At 44.4% G+C, this 24146-nt stretch overlaps 2 protein-coding genes across 4 annotated transcripts in view; both read right to left on the bottom strand.

Annotated features, from left to right (window-relative positions):
* Nucleotides 1–632: 632 nt before the first annotated feature.
* GRIN3A (glutamate ionotropic receptor NMDA type subunit 3A) overlaps nucleotides 633–24146 on the bottom strand; it is a 145711-nt gene continuing 122197 nt past the window's right edge. For 2 of the 3 annotated variants that reach the window (XM_032478096.1, XM_032478098.1), the window contains 3 exons: nucleotides 10809–10973; nucleotides 9415–9491; nucleotides 633–5155 (listed from right to left, as the gene is read on the bottom strand). In XM_032478096.1, coding sequence (XP_032333987.1) covers nucleotides 4816–5155; nucleotides 9415–9491; nucleotides 10809–10973 — 582 coding nt within the window. In that variant the 3' untranslated portion in view covers nucleotides 633–4815. Of the gene's footprint in view, nucleotides 5156–9414; nucleotides 9492–10808; nucleotides 10974–18574; nucleotides 18686–24146 lie in introns of those variants that run through there. The other variant, XM_032478097.1, reaches the window with a different exon arrangement.
* Nucleotides 20856–21368, bottom strand: PPP3R2 (protein phosphatase 3 regulatory subunit B, beta). Its single transcript, XM_014559735.2, has one exon. The coding sequence runs from the start codon at nucleotides 21366–21368 to the stop codon at nucleotides 20856–20858; it is 513 nt and encodes a 170-aa protein (XP_014415221.1).

A 24146-nucleotide genomic window follows, 5' to 3' on the forward strand; every position in this document is an offset into this window, starting at 1 on the left:
ACCAGTTCTTGGTTGGGCTACAGAACAAAAAGAGATGCCTGAAACACTCTTTCTGTGAGACTTGAGGGCTACACTGTTGAGTTCAGTGGACCAAGGCTGGGGCAGTCACCACATCAACTTTCTGTGGAGCGGGGGGCCAGGCTGAGCACAGGCCGTAGGCAACATGGCAGTTGGACTAGAGGGGTGTTGGAGGAAGGAGAGGGAGTTGTAAGGCAGTAATCAGTATCTTGACAATAGAGGTGGTGGTTCTGGAATTGTGTGCCTGCATGTGAATCTCTGCTACTATTCTTATTAGCTGTGTGACTGTGAGCAACTCACACAGACCCCGACCCTCAGTCTTTCCAAGTATAAACTAGAGGACTAGTTTATCTACTCTAGATGAGGTCTAGACTACCTATTTCATGGGGTTTTAATGAAGATTAAATGAGATCATTATTTATAAAATAGGGGTTCAATAAATGTCAGCTATTACGGTATTATCAGTTTACAGGGTGTGAAAAGGACAAATCATGAGAGGGTCCCTGAGGTTAGAGACTGTATCCATCTTATTCACAAGTGTATCTCCAGCCCTTGGTACAAATACAAGTTGTTTAGCAAATGTTTGTTGAATTGCTAAATGAGGGTGGCCAGGGCAGAGCTTTTCAGAAACCTCTTAATATTGTGGCTTTTTCTAGAATGCCTCTCACAGACAAAGCTATTTCATTTCAACTTCATGATGCCAGGGCTCTGAGTTTCTCAGCATATTTTGTACCACTTTGGACTGTACCAAAAAATTAAGCGTAAATCATAGCATCAGCGGGTCTCCTGTTAGGAAGGGGCTGGTACCACATCAACATTTGAATTCCCAAAGACAATGCCAGCAGTACGTCTGGAAGTGAAGTTTCTATCTGAACATTTATTCCACAGTCATAGAAACTGAAGATGGAAAAGACCTGAGGACATCTAGTCCATCCACATGGTTGTACAAGAAAAGTGGCTGGAGCAAAACAGCCTGTTCACTTCATGCTCACAAGACAGCATTTCAGTTCTTCCTGGAGTGGAGCGATCGCAAACACATTGAAATGAAGACACAATGCAAACACTCTTTACAAACCTTAAGAAAATACTTATAGGTACGTTATTTTCAGAAAACAATTAGGAACTAAACTTCAAGAATGAGGGTATCCTAGATTACATGGTCATGGGTGGGTGAAGAAAGGGTAATGATACATTGCAGAGTGAAGTGGTTTCAATGTCTAGAAAGAAATTTCTTGTGAGGACTGTGTGGCTTTTCTGGTTTGCCTATCAAAAGCACGAGTTGGGATAAAGAGAGGCTCTGGAGTCGTTTCTTCCCCTTCAGTCTTTATCCACACCAAGGAAGTGCCCGCTAGCCCCAAGCTCCACGGACCCGGACCTAGCACCAGCACCAGCACCAGCACCGAGAAGGCTCGCCTAGATCACAGAGCTCTGCCTGCTCGGCAGCTGCTCCTCTCACCCCTCCCCGGTTGGCACAGAAGCAGCAGCTCCCGTATAAGTTTTGTGCAACAGCAGGATCCACGCATGACGGAGAGTCACCTCCAGGCACAGTCAAGACCTCAACCCCTGGGTCCCTGTGGCCGCCTCACTTGGCTGTCCCAGTCATTGTTCCGCCTTGTCTTTAATTGTTGGAGGGGCTCCCCTGCTCTTCTACCTTGGGCATCGACTCCCCAAGGCCCTTGATGTTACTGTTTCCATGAACCAAGCAGCCCTGTCTGTTCTAATTCACCCAGTTACTTCACTGTGTGCTTCCTGTGCCAGGAATTCCCCCTTGGAAAGCATGGCTGTGGGGTGTGGCACAGCCAGCTTGTCATGTTCCAGGTTTCCCAGCATCAGAGCTTAGAACAAATGGAGGCTTTCCGGATCTCATAAAATAGGAGCCCACAAGAGGAGGCAAGGTAGAACCCCTCATCTTCTTAACCAGAAAACTACTCTTCACCTAAAGAATTTTCATCTGTGTGTTTTTGAGCCTGAAGGGAGTTGAGAGAACAGAGGTGGGGCAGAACAGGAAGGAGGGTTTTCAGAGGACCCACCATGTCATGAAATCTTTGTACAAAACACAACACACAGTTTCACAAATTGCAAAACACTGTTCAGTTACTACTGATAAAAATAACCATTGCTACTTAACATGAAGACTGCTTCATTTCACCACAAGCAGTTACACTTTGTTTTTCCTTCATCCAGAACATGGAGGCATTTCAAGCAATGCTGACGGCAATAAGCCTGCTTTCAGCCCTGCTGCTTGTTGCCACATCCTGGCCGCAATTTTGGCCAAATAGTTCCTTGGAAGATACTTGAGGAGCCATGCACTGGTCACCTGCTTTGTGGATAGGCAGTGTGGTCTGGCATGTTATCACCACTGCACAGAATGCCTCAGTAGAGAAGCTTAAGGTAAACCCGATATACAAAAATTCAAACTTACAAAACAGATACAGTAAGGGATAATTAATTGCATTACAAAAGGATTCTTTACAAAAGAATTCACCTCTGGGTTCCTTTAAATAGCCAGCTTCTCAAGTACAGTCAGAATATAAGCTGAGTTATAAAAATGTCCACGTACAACGGTAGGAGCATGGCTGTGACATGATCTGAGGTACACCTGGATGTCAGCCTTCCGGGCTGTGCAGGAGTTAGGGGTACAGACCGTGACGGCAGATTCTCTAGAGCATCCTTAGCTGTTGCAGACAGGTGGGGATGGCTAACAGGCATAATCTTCTAAAGGCCGTTGCAAACCTGCTTCTGGGTTTGGGGTGAGAACATGGGAGGATGGGCATTTCAAAGCAGAGTTGTCCTTTCTGTTTCCATGGCTCACTGTTCTCTCATTGTTGAACTGTTCATCTGTGAGGTTGATGGAGTCTAACTTTAGAACCCTCCCACCTCCCTCATCAGTATTTCTGCACAGACATCCACCCCCCGAGGTTTTCTCAGACAATTAACTAATTGCTAAAGTGTTATCAAATTGCAGCTTAAAGTGTTATCTTTCCCTGGGGGACTGGCAGCTCTTGGTGGAAATGCAGGGATTGCATCCAAAAGTAGGGGAAGAAATTTTGTGGTTGAGGCGGCTTCCCAATGATCTGCAGCTGTTACAGAGCACAGTGCTTGGTACAGCGCTGAGAACTCACTGCAGGCCTTCAGTTGACTGGGGAGGAGCAAAGGTGATACTGAGAAGATAAAGCAAGGAACTGCTAAACAAGGAAGTCTAGTCTTAAATGGTGCCCTGGGGTGGGAGTGGCTGCATGGATGGTGAATCAGGTGTGTGCTGAAGTTTGAGAAACTCTCAAGAAGGATCTTCTCACTTCTCCCCAGGCCTGGGACAGCCAAACTTCTAAAACAGTGTTCCTTGAAGGGTCATTTTTGGACCACATGTCAGTCACCTGCGGGTGTTGGTAACAGGAGGTTTCCAAACCCACATCCAAATTCCCAACTTCCCCCCAACCCCTGCCCCATCCTCTGGGGAAGAGCCCTGGCAGTCAGTGTTGTAATGAGTTCCTAGACAATGTCTGTCTACACTAACACTGGGAACTGAAGTTCTGTCGTTCCCATACTCCCTTCCTTTTCTGCATGCCCAAGCCTTGCACACTGGCAAAGGGATGCTTACACAGAGGGGAAACAGGTTATTCATATCAGTCTCTTGGGAGCATTAGATGGGGCCAATCAGAGGGACCAAAGCCTATTCACAGCTTCTCACAGATGGAGGTGAGGCTGGGGAGACTGACTTGGCAGTTACCCATATAGATATGAAGAGCACAGGGCACGTTCCTGAATGTTGAAGCTTGTAATGTCCACAGGCTTGAGGTTCACTTCTGGAAACCCTGCAGCTAAGACATAGGTGACTGCTGATCTGAAAACAGCCTACTATATCGTTTGCAGAACATTTTCCCTTAACCCACAGTGCCAGCTCACATGTCCTGCTGCACAGGCAATAAGCAGGGATATTCCAGTTCCATCCTAAGGCCACATCCTTGCTTGGCTTTTCTTTCTCTTTCCTTTGTAAAAGGCACACACTATAGCGGAGATGCTTAGTTAGATTAGGATTATCCAATCCTTTCCTTAGCCAAATCGCTTTTCTGGCCCAGAGCTTTTGGTACACGTTTTTAATGCCTCTCTGCCCGTCCTCTTCCTGCCCACCACATCCCTGTCTCCTTGCACAGTAAACATGTTGCTACTAAATGTTAGTCAGGATGGTGCTGAAGATCCAGGACCCTTTTAAAACCATGGCTCTTGCCTGACTCAATCAGTCCTTGGCCCGCTGTGATACAAATGAATTCAGTTAATTTTTTTAAGTACCCTCCTCCCTGTCCTAAGTTTCTCTAGCTCTTCCGTGGCTCCCCATTCAGAATGTAAGGACAAATCTGGACTGGGGAGCTGTGGCAAAAGCCACAACCCTGGATAATCCTGCTCTATCCCGAGATTAAAACCAACAACCCAGTAAGACACAGGGATGAGTAACAATTTTATCTCCTGCTGCTGACAGAGCAGCGAAAGGGCTAAAAACCAGAACTATTAGTGTGGCACCTGGTGAAATGGTTAACAGGAGCTGGGTTGTCTGGTTCTTCACAGATCCCTCACACGGCGTTTGCTCCTGACTAAGACTCCTGCTCCGAAAAAGACTCCTACTCTGGAGACCGAGGACTAAGCTTGAGAAGAAGACCAGCCACTGCTTTTTAGGCTTGACTTCTAAGAGGACCTTGACCTCAGCTTGCGCACACCTTGGTTAGTAGTTACAAAAGAGCATACAAAGTGTCTCAAGGGCGCAGAGGAAGGCCAGGAACTGAGAACGGGGAGCAGCATGGCCAGCTAGGGCTCACAAGTCCAATTTGTCCTTTGATACTCTTCCAGCTCCGTTTTCCTGCTCACGGCCAGCTGCAGCTCCTGCCGGATCACCTGAATCTGCTTCTCCAGCTCTGAGAGCTCCTGCATCACTGAGTTCCGAGCCCCACTTAGGGAGTCCGCTCTTCCGTTGGTGGTCAGTGAGGCAGGGAGCTCTCTTCTCCTGGGCGGGAGAGGGATGTCCTGGTGTGTCCAGAGGCCCAGCTGGTTTTGTCTTCCATCATCAGTGAAGATGTATTTCCGTCGGTTGTCATGACTCAGATTGGAAGTGTTCCACACTGAGAGCTGACGGGGTCCCATGTTGGACCTAGGAAACCAAGAGACACTTTAGATTGAACTTCTACTCTGCAGCTCTCAAAGTGCCATTCCCCATCTGTTAGCCACTTCCTGTGTGACTAATATGGAGCTGAGTACACAGATAGAGATGGAGTCACAGAGCCGTGGACAGACTGCCTGCTGGTGTCAGGGGGACAGAAGGAGCCAATGCAATTCTTTTCAACTGAAGTTCAAGGTCTCATCAAGTCTCATGCTGCCCTGAAACTGGAATGGGTGTATCACCTGGAGGGCTGATGGTTCAGGCTGTGGCACATTCTTTCATGAAGAACCTTAGATGCTTTTCTATATTCTTGCCAGTGAGGCACAGAGAGCCTCAGAGAGCCATGCTGCCTTGAAACAGTCTATGACTATAAAGATGGTGCTTTGGTAGAAGTGAGATTCTGTTTCTTCATCTGTTGGACGCTAAGCACGTGCCTGCTGATATTCTGACCTGACTCATCCTTAGTCCCACAGGACCACCCTGATGTTTACTAGCTGAGTCTGAGGAGGATAAAAGCATGCAAGCTGTAGGATTCAGCAAAAAGTTTCCCTTTATAAGGTTGACTGTGGGTTGAGAATGACAGCTGAGGTCTGAAGCTTAAAAACAAACAAAACAAACCACATCAATAAAAAAGCCTCAAGTTCTCACTGAATAATGGGTCAAATAGAAATAGATTCGAAATCTTTTTTTCAGCTCACGTTGAATCACCTAACGCCATCATAGTGATGGCTGTGGACCAAAAGAGCTGCTGCTGGCCAGGCCCAGGAGGAGGGGTGCTGGTTTCTGAAATACACGTTGACAGTCAGATGCAATGAGAAGAGTAACTTGCTACAAGAGCAGGTTAGAGCCCCAAGCAGCATAGCTGTTGATTTCTTCCGGCCTCGTTGAAGAAGAAGGAGGAAGAGAAGGATTACGACCACTTCTGCCATCTACCACAGGGCAAAAGAAAACAAACACTGAATATAGTCCTTGTGTCTTTGTTCCCCACCATGTAACTGAATCAAGACTTTATTTCTGGACTCTCACTTGACAGGAGGAGAAGGGGAGGACCCACAGAGGGAGGGGAAAAGGGAGAGAAAGTGTTGATTCAGTCACATGGATAAGAACACAAATACAAGGACTTGATGGGGTGATTCTGTTTCATCGTGCCCTGTGGTAGATTGCAAATGGGGTCATAATCTTTGTTCGTCCTTTCATCCATGCCTCTCTGAACTGTGACTTCGCAGCCCATCCTTATCAAGGTGGGGGGGGGGGACGTCTTCTTTCCCTTCCTCTTGAATTTGGTCCGGTCTCATGACTTCATCTGGCCAAGAGAGAGTGGCAGAAGTGGCCGGTGGTCCTGAGCCTCGCACATTTCCACTGCCTGCCTCAGAACCATGTTGCTGCAGTGTGATCCAGTCTGGACTGGTCTGCTGGGTGCTAATCGACCATTGGAGAGAGTCCTCAGTCTTCCCAGTTGACCACCTGAGGTCATCCTAGACCAGCCAGCCCTCAGCTGCCCTCCCCTTCCCCACAAGCTGGCTGCAGATATATAACCAAATGTGGCCACCATCAGCCAAGTTTGGCCCAGATCAGTAGACTGCACAGCTGACCCACAGATTCATAAGCAACTCACTGTTGTTTAATGAGCCCAGCTCCACTGGCTTTATGCTGGCTTAGAGGTGCCATTACAGTTTCCTTCTAGCCTCACAACTCCCTTTAATTTTTCCTTCAAATCTTTTCTTACTGAGTTTGAGTAATTTCAAAACATTCTTGTTTGTGGTGTGTATTATATGATTTACAGTTTTTGTGTATCTTGGGGTGAGAGTAAAGAGAAAAGGGGAGTGTATTGGAAACCCAGTGGAGTGAAGGACAGACCAAAGTTTACATGAAATCACATGTTGAATAAACCAAGAACAATATATAGTCTTTTGCCACATCCACTTTTCCCCTCTGTTTTAAATAAAAAAAGGGCAACATCTACTTTCACATCATAGATAAAATTCCTCCAGGCCTTTCCTCAAACCCATATGTTAGTAATTCATTTATCTGTTGTTTTATTCATTCACTAAATATGGAGCACACAGGAGAGATGTCAAGTCATAGCAGACACATTCACACAGATACTCTTCCAATAAAGAGGGAGAGTTTTCAAGCCAACAGACCTAACTCTAAGATCATGGAATAATTCACAGTGGAGAAAACCTGGAAGGCAGACATTAACACATTTTCCTGGAATGTCCAAGCAACCACAGAAATCAGGTAGGCAGAAATAGCCAATCTGGTTTTCTCTAGAGCTTTGTACCTACATCTGGGAATATAATAAGAAGAATAAGCAAAAGCTGAATTCCACGATACACTCTGGGTGCTAGCATCGCAAGTCCTCTGATAATTGGCACACGGCTCTGAGCCACCTACTCATGCAAGAGGACAGATGCCCAAGGTCAGATATGGTGTCTATTGGAAGAGATACACATCTTGTGTTGTTGGCCTCTACAGTGTTTCCGTTGTGTTTTGTACCAAGCTTTCCTTCAGCCTTAGATGGTAAGGAGGCCAATGAATGAACTGTATTTAACACTAAAAAGCTCCCAGAGAGCAATTATGTGACATTGAGGTTCAGTCCTCCACTAGACCCCTCAGAAAGATGTGCAGCTGTGGGATCTCCAACACTCATGGCATTTGAAGGGTTACAGGTGGGTTTTGGGTTGCAGGGAGGTGGCCTGGGAAATATGAGCCCAATAAGGCAGGAGAGCATGTTGCCTTAGCTCCTTTTCAAAATACAGGGCTCCAGAAGGGAATCTGCCAAGAGAAGTGGAGAAGTTGAGGGGAAGACAGTTTTGGTTGTGAATTTAGGTGAGAGCTGTGAATGGGAGTCACATCACAGTCAGACATGGGATTGCTCGGCTTCCTGTTTCGATTATGGCTGGAAAACGAATGTTTTGTTATCATGAGATGGTGTCTTGGCTGCGATGTCTTCCTGTGTTCCTCTCTAGTTAAAAATGTATGTTAAAAATTATTACAGAAAAAATACAAGTAACACAACAGAGAACAGCTGCGACCTGACTAGTCTGCAGCTTGTGCTGGCAGGGCTGCAGTGACACAGGAACCCCACAGCCTGAGAGGCGGAGAGGCGGGTGTGCTTACTGCCGACTGGAAAGAGTGGCCTTCAGAGGTAATGGAAACGATTCTGAAAAGCTCAATGCAAACTGCAGAGAAGGGGACTGCAGCAGACCCCTGAGGAGGTACAAACAAGGAAAAAGAATCCTGTTTTCCACCCCCTTTCCCTTTTCCTCTATGGTGAATGAGAAGTGTGAGGGTCAGATTTCAAAATTACCCAGAAAGCCGAGCTCTGAGCTGAGGCTCCGCCACAGATGACAGAGTTAGTTGCTTGGAGGTAATGGTAAAACGAGGCCTCTGGACATATGAGAGAACCAGGAGGCCGCCTCAGGCAGCATGCCACCGAGGCCAGCCAGGAACAGGCCTCAATGCTCCTGACATCTTTGGCCATCATGAATGAGGCAACAGTCTTCCACAGGCTGGACGTGGGGAAGGTGCAAAGTTTCAGTTTTTAAATGTCATCTATGCATTTAATGCTTGTTACTTCCCATTAATGAGACGCTCTTTTCTGGGGAGTTTGCGGTCACAGTGGCAGGAAATGGCTTAAGCAGAACACGCCTGTGGCATATTCCTAGGAGTGCTGGAAAGGAGTGGGGAGTGGAAGCAAGCCAAAAGGGCAATATCGCGTGCAATTAATTGCCTGAGGTACTTATGAATTAAGGCTTCTGTGTATTTTGTACACAATAATAACTAAAATAGCTTTGTTTTGGGGGGCTGTCGATGTATTATCTCATTTAATCCTGACAGCATCTCTAGAAAGCAGGTCCTCTATTTATCTCATTTTCACAGATGAGGAAATTGGGGCACAGGGGGGTTGAGTAAATAACTTGCCCAAGACCACACATGCTGTAAGTGTTGGAGGCAGGGCTTGGATCCAGGTGCTGGACCCTGGAGACCACACCTGCACTTTACCCACAACCGGTATCGCCTCTTCTGCATTTCAGTGCACATCTGTGTACAAATGTGTTTCTTATTTTGTCTGTTTTATTTCTCTCTATTGGAAACCACATATTTTTGCTAACTGTGTTTATGAACAATTTGGTCCTGATTTGATTTTAATTATACATAATTTTTTCTCTTGAGCATGAAGTCTCAGTTACATCTCTAAACTCTTAACAGATACGATTGACACCTTCGCACCGGTCTCTTCTTACCTCTTTTCCACATGTTTAGTCTTGAAACGCTGCTGCTTTTCCTCTGCAAATGATGTGTTTAGGGCTCTATGTAACCTCTGGTGGAAAGAACAGATTCACATGTAGAGATCATCAGAAACACACAACCAGGGGACAACGTACACCCTGAAATTTAATCCTGTCGTTACAAACCTCAGCTTCTTTAAACAAATTTCCAGGGATACCAGAAAATAGATCAATGTTCAGTCCCAAATCTCTAGAGAACAAGAATTCTAATTATAAGTAATTATTCTACCTGAAGAAAAAAAAAGTAATTTGATAGGAAGCATAGAAGTGCTCTGAGTTGTAAAAAGGTATGTGAAAAAGAAGAGTTATCACATAGAAACTAATGTGTGGCAAAGGGCTTTGTACAAAACTTAAGTCTGACTTCTTAGCAGCCACAACAAAGGAAAGGCATCCTGAGAAAGAAACAACTCATGCTAACATACAACGGAGAGGATCAGTTGTCTGCAGAGTTCTCCGGAGACCAAACACGTTTGAGGATGAAAGTAAGAAGAACAGGGTTCAAATGTAACTGAACCAATGATAGTGACCAGTCTAGAAAAAAAAAGTATTGTGTTAACAAAGCAGAGTCAGCATAACAGATGAATGGGGCAAAGGCGGCAGAACTGGCAGGCAGTCGTGGTGCCCTGCGAAGCAGGAGGGAGCCCATCACCGGAGCTCAGGACGGCTCTCCGGCCCTGCCCCTCACCGTGCTCAGGTGGCACTGCTGCCTTCACTAGAGCCCCTTCATCAGTGAGAAGCCTTCTGAGTATATTTGAGCTCTCCATGCCAGCTGCCTTCAGAGCAAGATGTGCAAATGGATGACCCTGAATGGAGGACTGCCCGACGGTTTCAGTTCTCCCAGGAAGTGAGTGCGTAGGTGTCTGAATTACACGAAGGAACTTCAGTCCTGTGAGTGTGGCCTTAGCACCAGTGAACTTCAAAGGTCTGGGTTGTTGAAAATGCAGAGAGGACTGGGGCTGGTGGGTTTGTCTAAAGGGAAATGGGGACTTCAAACTCACTTAATGGGTTTCAATTTTGGCAAGAAAAGAACCTATAGGAAACAAATCTTTCACACCACCTCTTCAGATTGTCACTAAGCGAAGCCAGGTTAACAGCAGTGCTACTGCTTCCATTGTGAGTAACGGTGGAGGGTTATGTGAAAGGAAGGGGCACTGCAGGGCTGCTTAATTTAAGGGGCAAGAGAATTAATGGGATAGAGGGAACTCCACCTTGTGCATTGATAGAGTCTCCACCACCCTGGTTTTCTTGCTAGCTTGTCATCTGTCAGTCTGACCTGAGGTTCTGGATTCTCCCTTAACTGGGAATTCTGACATTTAAGAATACTGAAGCCAGATGCGTGCGACACTCACCTGGCTGGTGTGGAGCCAGTATTGCAGCCTAGATTTGTTCTTGATGCGTGGGAGCAGCAGCCTGTACACTATGTGCTCACCGATGGTGGTCAAGATGGACAGACCAAATCCGATGCACAGCAGCACAAAGAGTCCAGAGAAGTGTTTGATGCCCATTTGCAAAGTCTGTGCAAAACAGGAGAGGAAAGGATAGGCCATGAATGTGATGCTCCACCTGGCTCCACGCTTGTTCACTCCTGGATACAGATTCTTTTTTGCTGAACCCAAGGTAAACTGGAGACAGTCCCCGCTGCATGCTCTGCAGACTTTACTATCCTACACTGTGAAAGGAATCCAGCCAGGACCAAGGGCGGCTGCAAGGCCCAATTCCTGGGGTGCTACCCACACCCAGACCAACTGTATGATGGTCCCTGGAGTCATGCAGAAGCCCTGAGTCTAGACCACCCTACGGTCTCAAGAGAGACACTGAGAGATGGAGATAGAGATAGAGAGAGACTGAGATCTGAAACAATTCAATGTATTAAAACACTGAATAGTTATCAAGGAAAGAACCTCTCCCAGGGACAGAGAAGGAGTAGGTTTAAGGGGAAAAGATGATGAGTTTAACAGTTTTGACATTTAAGTCATCTAGTTCAACGTCTTTATTTTTCAGATGAGGAAACTGTGACCAGAGGAATGAAAGAAATTGAGCCAGGTCACAAAACTAGGCAGCCATGGAGGAGAAAGAGAAGGGGCCAGCTTACTGATTGTTTAGTTTTTTTGCACTGAGGTGGGTATTATAATTGCAACTTACAGTTGAGGAAGCTGAAGTCCCTGCACTTTTAAGCGACAAAGCTGGTCTATAAGTCAGTGTTTATTTAGCACAAATCCTGGGCTCTTTCTGCTCTACAACTGAAACGGCAGCCACAGCAACGACTGCAACCTTATAGCAACTTCAACACACTCAGCAGGCACTTTGCTAAGTGATTTACATGAGTTCTCTACCTACTAGGTATCATTCAGTCATGGACCCTGCTGGCCAGTCAACCCTGCAGGAAGAAAGACACTGGATACCTTGAGGGCCGCTATGTGCCAGGCACTCTTCCAAGTACCACTGGGTGGAGAAGGGAGGGTTATGTCCCTGCCTTCAGTCAGTTCAAGTCTAGAGAGGAAGCAAACTTTTATGCCCCATGATAGTCAAGATCCCACAAGCCAATGCTAAGGAGCCAGGGTGCCATCCCTTTGTTGGAGGCTTCTGGTTATTACTATGATCATTGATAATTATTCGGCACTTAATATGTGGAAGGCACAGTTCTGAGGGCTTTATCAGTGTAGACTTGCTTACTTCCTAATGACCCATGAGGGAGGTACTGTTACTGTCTCCATTTTATAGGTGAGAAAACTTAGCAACAAAGGAGCTAAGTGACTTGTCCCAGGTCACATACTAGTAAAGGTCAGAGCTGGGGCTCACACCCAGGCAGCCTGGCTCCAGAGCCTGCACTCCTAGCTCATCTCAGCCGACCGACCTGAGTGATCTCTCACCCTCTTGAAGGCGTTTTCCCTTCTCTCATTCTCCCCGCCTCTGCTCCCAGGCTTGGAGAAGCAGCCAGTCAGGATGGCTCAGGCGCGGCTAGACCTCTGTATGGCAGGAAGTCAAGTTGAGGGCCACAGTTCAGAGGCAGAGCTTGGAGATTTCAGGCTCTGGGCCATGGAATCTCTTTTCCTCCTTGACATTACTTCAGGCAGTGGCTCTGGAACAAAGATGGGTGCTAGGATCCCAGGAGAAGGAAAGACTGGAGGTGAGCAGGAGCACAGAGCAAGCACCAGGTCTCAGAGAACAGGGACACAGGCAGGAACACTAGCACAGCACCTGAGAATGAAGGGGGAGCCAGCCTTAGGGACAAGGAATGCTGGTGTATCAGGCCCTGAGGGCTACTCAGGTACTGGGGCTTTCTCTGGGACATCTCTGTACAAGTGGTGACCAACTGTATAACCCTGATCTCCGGAAAGTATATACAGATGTGTCTGAAAATAGCCCTTGACCTGGCCCTGTTGTAACGTGTACAGGATATGGCTAATCTCAGAAGGATTCAATTGAGTTACTACTGCTGTGGATGAAGAACAAACTGGAGGGGGTTCCTTCTGGACTTTAACACCATCAAACTCTCAGAAAAACACTAAACAGACTGGTGGTGCCAAGATGAAGAAAAGTGTAACTTACAGTGAATCACGTTGCCTTTAAAAGCATGGTGTCCCTCTCTTGTGCTTAACGATATTTAATCTTATTTTCCTTTTATTAGCCCAATAACAAACAGGCTGTATTCAGTTTATTTTATACATTTCTTTCTTTAAACTTCTGTTGTTTACAGCCACGTACTATGAGACTAATAAAATTAGTTGCCTTTTTTAAAAATTGGGCATCTGTGTGCCAGATATCATACATGTGTATTATGATCTTACAATAGTACTATGCGTTAAGTGTTAGTATCCCCATTTCACATTTGAGAAAACTGAGGCTCCTAGAGATTAACTACCCAAGATCATACAAGCTAATAAATGGGGAAGCCAGGCTGTGGATCCAGGAGTGTCTGATGCCAAAGCCCGCACTGCCTTCAAGTGAACACCATTCAGAGGTATCCCTTCCATCTGAACTCTGTCTACTCCCTGTAACAATTTGCAAACATTTTTATTCAAAATTCACCATCTGAATTGAAAATCCATTATAATCTGCCTGTGGGCACCCATGAAATGTTTACGCTGTGTCTGAGACTGACTGATAAGAGGTACCGCTGTGGTTGTAGTTCAGCTGTCCTTCCCCCAGGACAACGCTGCTTAAATGTGCGACGCATTAGATATGAGCATCTGCCCCACATTACCCAGCCAAAACTTTCTGTTTGATAAAGTGAAACTTGCTCAACTTGACATTTATCATTGGTCAGAGGAAGAGGAGGAGGAGAAGCAATGAATATTCAGTGTCAAATCCTTGGAATAAATTTAAATGATGCAGACGATATAATGATTGCAGCTGCAAGTGACATGGGTAGAAACATCGCATTCAGAAATGCAGTCACAGCCCAGTCTCAGGTTGTCAAAAGCTATAGAAATGAAAGCAAAGACATGCAAACGAACGTAAGTTTTTGATTTCCTTCATCCCACTGCTTCATGTGCAGCTTTGTTTGACAGTTCACAGCCACACACTTCTGGGATCCCTAGAGCCAAGGAGAGAAGACTGTCCCAGGATTTAGCTCCAGGCGAATCTCAGGTATCTGCGGCTTCACTTAGTCCTTCACAGGCTCACTCTAGCCCACCCCATCTCAGTTAACTCTTCAATCAATAAGCAACCATTCAAAAAATCACCTTGCTTGCTTATTTTGCTAAATGTTATTTATACTTGTATTTCTTTAACATTTTATTTTATTGCTTATTTACATTAATATACATTCACTGCACTCTGGAGGGAAAGCGTACTTTGCATTATGCACACACGAACACCCACTCATGAAGCATTAAAGAACTGGTGTTTTAAATGCTTCATATTATGCAGAAATTATTGGTGGAATGTCATACATTAGAATCCATGCATTTTATATTAGACATTAGACACTAATAAGTGTCTGAAAGTGTTTTAGTGCTATTTAGGGAAACTGGCTGAGGTTTCTGGATGAGGTAGGAGTGCTTTATTGTTTTTCTCAGTATAAGATAATGGAAAGGACTCATACTATCTGGAAACTTACTAGCCAACACATTTCTAGGAACAGGCTAGATTCAAGTAAAAGGAGATGACTGTACTATCAAAAGTTTTGAGTGGCCTCTGTCTGAATCATCAGGGCTTCCAGCGACGTGTAGAGGCCAAGACCACCAATTCTGTTGCTGCTTAAACCCTCCTTTGTATCTTGCTCTCATGTGAACCCTTCAAACATCTGACAGCTGGTTGGATAACTGACTAGGTTCTGAAACTTCCAGTGAGAAATGCAGTTAAAATATTTCAGTCATTATTTGCCTTAGATGTTACGGGTTAAATCCTATGATCTAAGCCTCCCTAGCCCCGAGTCCACATCTATGACACAGCAACTACCCAATTTCTCTGGCCCCCTAAAGGGTCTGTACTCATCACTTTCAATTCCTCTTTTGGACCCATTCCAATCAGGCTTTTAATCCCTGGCTTAGGATCTTATCAAAGCCAACAATGCCTCCACATCACCAAATCCAATGGTCAATTTTCAACTTATTCATGTATCAGCTTTGACACCACTGATTATTTCATCCTCTTTGATGTATTTTCTTCGCTGTTCAGGCAGGTGGATAGAAGATGGCGACCTGCACCTGCATGAGGCTCTCGATGTCCCAAGGACCACTTCCAGGGGAGAGGGTTTGCCTGGCTGGAGACAGTGGGGTAAGTAAGACTGCGCAGTGTGATCATTTGGGATTTCTAAAAAAATGATAACAACAATCATGAAAAGGGAGAAAGAAGATGTTCACTCAGAGAATCTAGAACTTTCTCATCATTGAAAACAGACTGAACGATCACATTAAACAAAAGAAACAAAAGAGGAGATGATTTGCAAAATCCAGGGAGACACCGCATGAGCGAAGTTATCAGTGCTCACACAATTGGATAAGAAAATAATCTAGATGGCCAGCGAAATCTGGGTCCACAGGATGTTCCATCCAGCTTTCCCCATCTGAGGGCTGTGGCACATCTGTCTGCTCTAACCTGCAATCTGCTTACTGGCCTCTCAACACGGCGCTGCCCAGATGCCCTCTTTCTGCTCCTTGTGCTCCCAGACACCCGCCCCTCCAGGTTTGGGCACCCATCTTTTAGCCATGGACCTGGTGCTTAAAGTGCAACATTAGCTCCTCTGTGCAGTTTTATGAAGAGTCTTAATTTATTAATAAAACAATCAGAAAAATATTTCTAAAAATGAAATTTGAGGTGATTATTTTACTTTTTGCTATATAAACAATTACTATATTATCCTTTAACTATATAAACAATTACTTTCAATTCTTCATTTTCTCTTCTGAACTATGACCATATACATATATTATTTTCCAGAGTTATAAATTCTGTTATATGTTAATATAACAATTACGTTTTAAAAAAAAACTTACTATATTCTAAAAATTTATGGGTTTACATAGTCATTTTATTACTTTTAATGGCTTTATATTATCAACTATTATTTTACTGTGATTGACTTGACTACTCTGAAACTGTCAAGTGTTTAATTTTCTTTAACGTTGTTTAATTATATATATAACAAATACTGCTGCGATAAAAAATCTTTTGCGTATAGCATTTAAAAAACAACTTTTGATTCTTTCTTTTAGATATATTGCCATGGTTGGGCTTACCAGGTCAGATGATACAACTGTTTCTTGTGATGTGTGAAATGGTCCTCAAGGGTGTGAAAATCATTGCCAGTGATTTGCAAAAATGCCCCAATGCACAGGACCTTCATAGCCTCGCCACGCGTGTTTTACAACTAATCATTTTTTCCTGTGTTAGGTATTCCAACTTTTATTTATTAATTAGTGTGGTGGACTACTTTTTATATGTTTTTCCTATCTCCCCATGTATGAATTATATATTTATATCCTTTGCCCACTTACGCATTTCAGAAAAGGTGAGGATTTTTACTAAAAAGAGCTACTAACCCCTTTCCTACCACATGTTTTCTCCACTTTTAAGCTTTCCTGTTAGCTCTGTTTTGTTAGATTTTATTATACAGATGTTTGAAATTCTATATGGTGCTATTTGTTTTGATTATTGGACACTCTTCTATTGTTTCAGTTAGAAAATAACAGTTGTTGGGATGTTTTATGACCAGTTGCTTTATTTTTGAAAAATAATGAACACTTCTGTTCACCTTGAGCTTTTTTACCAAAGACTGGAACATACCACTTTCCCTTTATTGAGACTTTTAATTTCAGCCCCATGCTGCAGAGGTACCTTAGCCAATAAAAGGCCACTCCCATCCCGGGGTGGCCAGCCTTCCTTTATGCCCAGTTTGATCTTTACTTAAGATCTTACTATTTTTTAAATTGACAACCTACAGACGCATACACATACACAAAACGTTGTGAGAACAAACATCATGTAAAACTAACAACAATTTATTTGTGGGTCAGAGTTAGCCTAAGAGCTCTCAGACTCTCAGCTCTCCTTTATCCACACAGCTTTTATTGCTGCTAGTGTCCCTCCAGTGTTATGGTTTTTCACTACGAATCAGCTAATAATGCTTTAGAGCTGACACATGGTTTGCTGCTGTTCACACAGTCACCAGGCACTGGGACAGCCACGGCAGCCAGTGCGAAAGGAGAGAGGTCCAGTTCTCATTCATTCTGGTGAATGGATTCCTTCATCATGCTGCCACTTTGTCTTAAAAACCATCCAAGCCTCTCCCTTTTTAAGGCAGGCAAAACAGATAAAGCACAGTAGACAGACTAAAGACCCACTTTAAATCCTAACAGAGAGACTCAATAGCATGTGAAGAATGGAATTTGTAATAAAAAAAAAAATTCCTGAAGGTTTTTCCTTGAGAATTCCTCTAAAGCATGATAGAATTAGAGAATGAACCAACTGAGCTAAGGCCATATTTTTTCCTATGGTTTTTAAAAAAAAAACACCCCAAAACAGTGTCTAGTGCTTTGGGGCGTGCAACATATGGCAGAGAGCAGACACAATCTATTAATACAGGATTCATAACAACATATTGTTATTGATGTCTATAGCCTCAAAGCATATTGGTTGCTGTTGTCAGTTTAATCTAAATACTGTCACTTATTTTTCAAGATGAGATGAAAGTGAAAGATGATCTAAGACTGCCTGGCCTAATGTTTGGTTTACTTTTTGCAATACATAGAACCCAAGAGGTAGGAGCTGCCTGCTCCTTGACAAGCAATTCACCTCTTTTGTAAAAATTGAGGCTTGGTTTGATTACATTAATAATATTATCAGAAAAAAAAACTGAGGCAATTAAATATAAGAACCATAAAAATAGAAAGCAATGCAGTGAGATGGAAAAAGCTCAGTATTTGGGGTCAGAAAGCCTGGTCAAGTCCCTGCTTTGCCACTTACCAGCTGGGATACCTTGGAGAAGATTCTAGATCTCTCTACAGCATTCATCTGTGAAACTGAGGTGATGGCACCCACCTCACAGTGTGGTTATGATGATTATATGATATAGCAAATGTAACAGGACCTGGAATAGCTGTTCAATAAGCCTTAACTGCTACTATCACCCCCAGGAGCTATACAGAACTAGACCTGTTGGCAACTGGCAACCAAAAAGAGAAAAAAGCAAAGCATTCTAACTTGGAAGTGAATGTGATCTTTCTTCCCAAAAATCCATACAGTCAGATCTTTCTGGTTGCTGAAGCTAAAAACAGGCTCATAGTTCAAGGTCACGGCCACAAAGCCTTGGGTAGCTATGTTAGGTAGACTAGTCAAGCAATTAGCTTGTAGATTCCAGCCGTTCCAGAAGCTGAAGTATTTTTCCTATTCCTGTTAAATTTGAATATGCAGTCCAACATGTTTCAAACCCTCTGTCATAATTTTAAGATTTCCTTATTTTAATGCACACATTGCAGAGTATATAAACAATGTCTCTTTGCGAAGCCCTCTTGGCTGGCCATTACATATGCTCCCTTTTCTCATGCAAGGTTTCCTCCACAAAGTCAACAGCTTGGGCTAGAGCAAGAGTCTTTTAAATTTTCTCCAGTTGAGAAGTCCGTTGTTCCCTCTGCCAAGGAGAGGATGCGGAGGACCTTGACCTTGCTTCTGTTCTGAATTAGGATCACACAAGCAGTCTGTTAACTTGAGAGCAGATGTGGCTAAGAACTAAGTAAGGGTTCAAAAGGAACCAACAGGCCTCCTGTCTCCCTTATATATTCACCTAATGAAACAGAAGGAAGAGGGGAAGGGAAGGACCTTAGTAGAGTGAACATGTTTGCTCTAGAACTTACACGTTTTATCTTTTTGAATCCTCAAGATAACTGCAGGATGGACCCTCATTTTAATAAGGAGAAATGACACAGAGAGGTTAAGTAACTTGCTCATGCTCACACAGATAATATTACAGACTGTGATAAAAACCCAGCTGTAACTGAATCCAAATCCAGGTGTATCTGAATCTCTGAACTGCTACCCTCAAATGGGGTATAACTCTTATTGCTACAGGGTTGGGAGCATTTACATTAATCCATTTTTTTTTAGGACTCCACAGGAAATAAAGGGGCAGGGCTACCTATTCTTTGTGGTTCATAAGTAATTTATCAAATAAAAAGTATGGCAGAGTGCCGTGGTAGATGGGTGCTCTGACTGTAATTAAATTTGTGAATTTACTTGTCCTACTTTTTTTTTGAGGGGGTAGAGACAAGATTAGCTACCAGCCTCTTCAAAATATAAGGATAATAAATCTTGAAACGAATCTTACTTGTCCTGAGAAAAATCACCTGGGTTTTGTCCTTTGGCTAAGTACATGTAGGGAGGGCACGTCTTGTCCTGGTATTCTGAAAGCCTTAAGCACCTTCTCTACTGGGACTGATCCACTGTGAGAAACAGGCCCGGTGGGAAGTGGCAGACGTTGGGACCAGTCCTGTCCCAGCTCCGCTGAGGAAAGCCTGTTCTCTGGGAACTGACAGTAGTAAGTGGGACCTCAAAGAACTGGTAACATCTAGGGTGCAGGCATCAGTGTAATTACTGGTACACTGGCTCTCCAAAACAAACAAAACCAAAACAACTCTGTTTTTGCTCTTTTCCATGATGCACTACTCCCACCACTGCTGATTTCAAGCTATCGACATGACGTCGCTGTATGTGGAGCTGGGGAGGGATGTGCATGCTTTGGCTCTCGCCCAGTGTGAACAGGCTCCAGCATACAGCTTGGCTGCAGGTTTTTTTAGGGTGTGAGGGACTCTGGGATGACTGTTACATTAGGGAAAAGGCTTCCCAGGATGAGAAAGCTCTCAGCTGCCCTGCCAGGTCCAGGTCTGACTTTCAAAACTAAGCTTTGCCAGTGAAGACAGCATCCACCTTTGCTGCAGAGAGGTGCCTGTCCATCTCTGCACCTCTTGAGTACCAGGAGCAACAGCACTTCAGCATCCAGGGGAGACTCCACTGCAGCTAGAATCTTCACCGCCTCTGCCTATTGGAAAGATGATTCTGAATCTGTCCCATTCTGTCCAACTGGAGTGGGGCTGAGTATTGGAGGTGAGAGAACTTTCCTGGAAGTTCTCTGCCCTGTTTGAGTGGAAGCCCCCTTAACGAAATTTAATACTGGAGTGGGCAGCCAATTCTGAAAATGCACCTCCACGGAGACCGAGAGTTAGGTTGGGCATTTAGTCCCGGCTTTGTATTTCTTACAAGAGCCCTGAGTTTCTGTCCTGAACATTTTCTGTTCAGGAGCTGGAGCAATGAAACAGGAGGAGCCTGACAGGATTCCTAACCCCCAAGACATGCTCAGAGATTTCTGGATGCACCAGGGGGATTGGGCTTTGGTTTTAGAAAAGGAAAGATGGGTGTTTGTTGCCTAGAGAGAGGTGATTAAAAGATGCTCAGCCAAGAGAAATATAGTCATCCCCTGTTGCTACAATTAGCAGTTAACAACCTGTCAAAAGACACCTGAACACCACAAGTAAATGGAAACAGTTCACCTAACACCTGATTTGAATCGTGCAATTTTTTTCCATATATAAAGATATGAGAAGTAAAGGAAAAGATGTACATTTTCTTATTTTTGAACTTTAAAAGTTCTTAACTCTTTATAGTTTAGTCTCTGAATCAAAACAAAGACAAAGATGTTCATAAAATTCATTTCCGTTTCTTTCCCCCACACTCCCTTCATGTTCTCCCCTAGTCAGGACTCAGGGTGATACCATTACCCTGAATCACTGACAGCGGAAGAATTAATAACTGCCGTAGTCGAGGTTGGTGTTAGAAAATGTTGCTTCACAAGGAGAAATACTTCCCAGCAGGTCAGAGAGACAGCTGCTGGGCCTCTTGAGCTGATCTTTGAAGAGACAGAGAAGAAAGAAAAAGTTGTTGGGTGGAGCTCTTAGGAAAGCTCAAAAAATTGCCGCCAACTTCTTGTGGACTTCCAGGCCTCCGACCACAGCACTGAATTCCTGGAAGGATATTTTGCCGTCGCCGTCCTTGTCCACCGCGATGATGGTTTTGTCCACGAGCTGCTGCAACTGCCAGTCTTCCAGGTTGTCCCCCACCATCATCTTCAGCACCTGGAAGAGCTCCCCGTTGGAAATGTAGCCGTCTTTGTCCATGTCGTAGATGTTGAAAGCAAACCTCAGCTTCTGCTCCTCTTCTCCCCTGACACTGAACTGGGAGGTCCCCAGGATGAACTCCCTGAAGTCCACCTCTCCGTTGCCGTCAGTGTCGAAGATGTCGATCACTCGCTGCACCAACGGGTTCTCCTGCAGCTCGGGCAGGGACATGAACTCCTCCACGCTCAGGGTGCCCGATTTGTCCAAGTCCAGCTTCTTAAACCGCTTGCTCAGCTGTTTAATTTCATCTTGGTCAAAGTGGGAGCACATCTCCACCGGGTAACTGGTCTCATTTCCCATTGCGGAGCCAGCTCACAGGGTAGGAGGAGGGAGCAGGGACGGTGGGCGCGCGCGGGGCTGGAAAAGGGACCGTTGCGCTGCCTGGAGGGGTCGGGGGCCGGGTGGGGAGGGCTCGCGGGACCCCCACGACCTGTCGAGAAAATAGGCGGCTCTGGGAGCCAGGCGGGGCAGTCGGGGGACGAGTGGAGAGATGTGAGAGGAGGGGCGGGAGAGGGGAGCTGAGGGGGGGGGGGAGACCGGAAGACAGGGAGGAGAGAGGGGAGCTGGGGAGGTGCTGTAAAGAGGCTAAGCAAGGGGATACCCCCTTTCTTCCTTCTCTCAGCACTTTAACCCTTATCTCTCTTACTATTATTTTATCTTCTCACATCCTCGCTTTTCCTTTTTGTGTTGGAAAGGAAACTCCAAGGGGGCGGGGCCGCAACTGCATTCCTCACCACAGTATCCCCAGCACAGTGTCTGACAGGAGTCTGCGCTTAAGATACGCGGAATCACTGCATGAACTGCACTCAAGGACTCTTGATGCTCATTTGCAGGCCTTGTGCCAGGTAATGGGATTTTCTGTGGTGAACAAGACACAGTCCCTTGCAGATGACTGGATAAAGAAGCCGTGATACACACACACACACACACACACACACACACACACACAATGAGTACTACTCAGCCATAAAAAAGAATAAAATAATGCCATTTGCAGCAATATGGATGGACCTGGAGATTGTCATTCTAAGTGAAGTAAGCCAGAAAGAAAGAAAAATATCATATGATTTCAGTCATATGTGGAATCGAAAAAAAAGACAAATGAACTTATTTACAAAATATAAACAGATTCACAAACATAGAAAACAAACTTATTGTCACCAGGGGGGAAAGGGGTGGGAAAGGATAAATTGGGAGACTGAGATTTGTAGATACTATTATATATAAAACAGATAAACAACGAGGTCCTACTGTATAACACAGGGAACTATGCTCAGTATCTTGTAGTAGCCTATAATGAAAAGGAATATGAAAATGAACATATGTGTTCATACGTATGACTGAAACGTTATGCTGTATACCAGAAATTGACACAACATTGTAAGCTGACTATACTTCAATAAAAAAAAGAACAAAAACAAAACAAAACAAGGCAAAACAAACAAAGACAGTCCGTTGAGAAATCTAGTTTAGTAAGCGGTCTGGCTTTTAGGATGTAGCACTATTTGCTCTGTCTCTTTATCATGTATATTCAAAAGGATCAAGAGTAATATGCTTGATTTTCTTTTGTAGTTCTGGGATGGCGTTTAATATGAGCTTTGGATTATACCGTTTTCAGTCATAATGTTTCTGTTTAACGACTGTGAAATCTTGGACAGAGTTACTTATCTGAGTCATCATCTGCTTATCTGTAAAACAAGGATATGACTGCTAACTTACAGCATCATTTTTAGGATTAAATGAGATAGAATGCATAAAGTATTAGACTCAGTGCCTAGGACATAGGTCCAGATATGGTAGATGTTATTATTATTGCCTAATGGAGGCTTGCCTAGAAAATTCTAATAGACTGTTTGCATATATAGACATTCAGATATACTCAACTATTCATTTGTTTTCTGCACAAATATTTACTGAGCATCTACAGTATGAGAAGCATACAATAGTGACCTAAGGCTGTCTCTGTCCTCATGGACTTTGCCATTTGCAGGGAAGATGCACATTCACTAAACTAACATGCCCCCAAACGTGCAGGTGAACCTGTGTTGAGTGTTATGGATCAGAAGTAACACAACAGGAATCTGATCTAGTCAGAAAGATGAACAAAACCTCTCTTGAGGAAGTGATGATTGAGCTGAAAGAAATTTCAAGGAGAAGCTACTGGATGTTTTGGGCAGGGATGAGAGGTCCAAGAAGAAAGAAGTACATGTGCAGAGGGACTGGGGCAGAAGGAACATATCAAGTGGGACAAACTTAAGGGTCAGTGTGGACAAAACAGGGAGGTCAAGGGAGAGCGTGGTATTAATTGAAGTGAAGAGCTGGTCTCTCCATGCCTTAGACACTGAAGAAAGGGCAACGTGTATCAATCATTCCTGTAGAGGGCATCATTTATCCAACTCTGTTTTGACATAGGAAGCATTGAGGGCATCCAGAGATAGTCCCTACTCAGAGAGCTTACCGACTGCTGAGTGAACTGAGGCATTAGAGAGTTGTGATTAATTTTAGCATAAGATGGAAAATGAAAGATGTCATCAGGGAAGGAAGGACAAAGAGCTGTAAGAATTCGGAGAACTGAGAAATTGCTGAGAACTTCCTAGAATTCTTGCTGGGAACACATGAAGGAGGACTACCCGCCCTCCTCCAAGAAGTAGTGTCCTATCCTGATGAAGATGAGCAGGACCAGTACTATAATCATAGACGTGGGAAAGGGAGTGGGCGGAGATACCAGCAGCTGGTTTAATGCGGCTGAGGTACAGGAGTAAAAGTATCCGAAGGTGAGCTGAAGAAAACCAGACCAAGGAGAATTCTGAACGTTTGGTTAAGACATTTGGTTTCTAGAGAAAGCCCAGAAGAGTGACCTAATCAGAATGACCTAAAAAGATCAACCTGGCATTGTGAAACATGAACTGAGCAGGGGAAGAGGCTGGCAGTTGGTAGCAGCTAGCAAAGAATGATGACTACGCATGTTTGTCTGGAATATAAGAGTCTGAGCTAGGCGGAGAGTCCCTAGACATTAAAGATGAGGTGTTTTGGTTTGCTGAGCTGCCATAACAAAGTACCACAAACAGGGTGGTGTTT

Source organism: Camelus ferus, chromosome 4 (assembly GCF_009834535.1).
Source record: "Camelus ferus isolate YT-003-E chromosome 4, BCGSAC_Cfer_1.0, whole genome shotgun sequence".
In the NCBI taxonomy this organism is placed as follows: Eukaryota; Metazoa; Chordata; class Mammalia; order Artiodactyla; family Camelidae; genus Camelus; species Camelus ferus.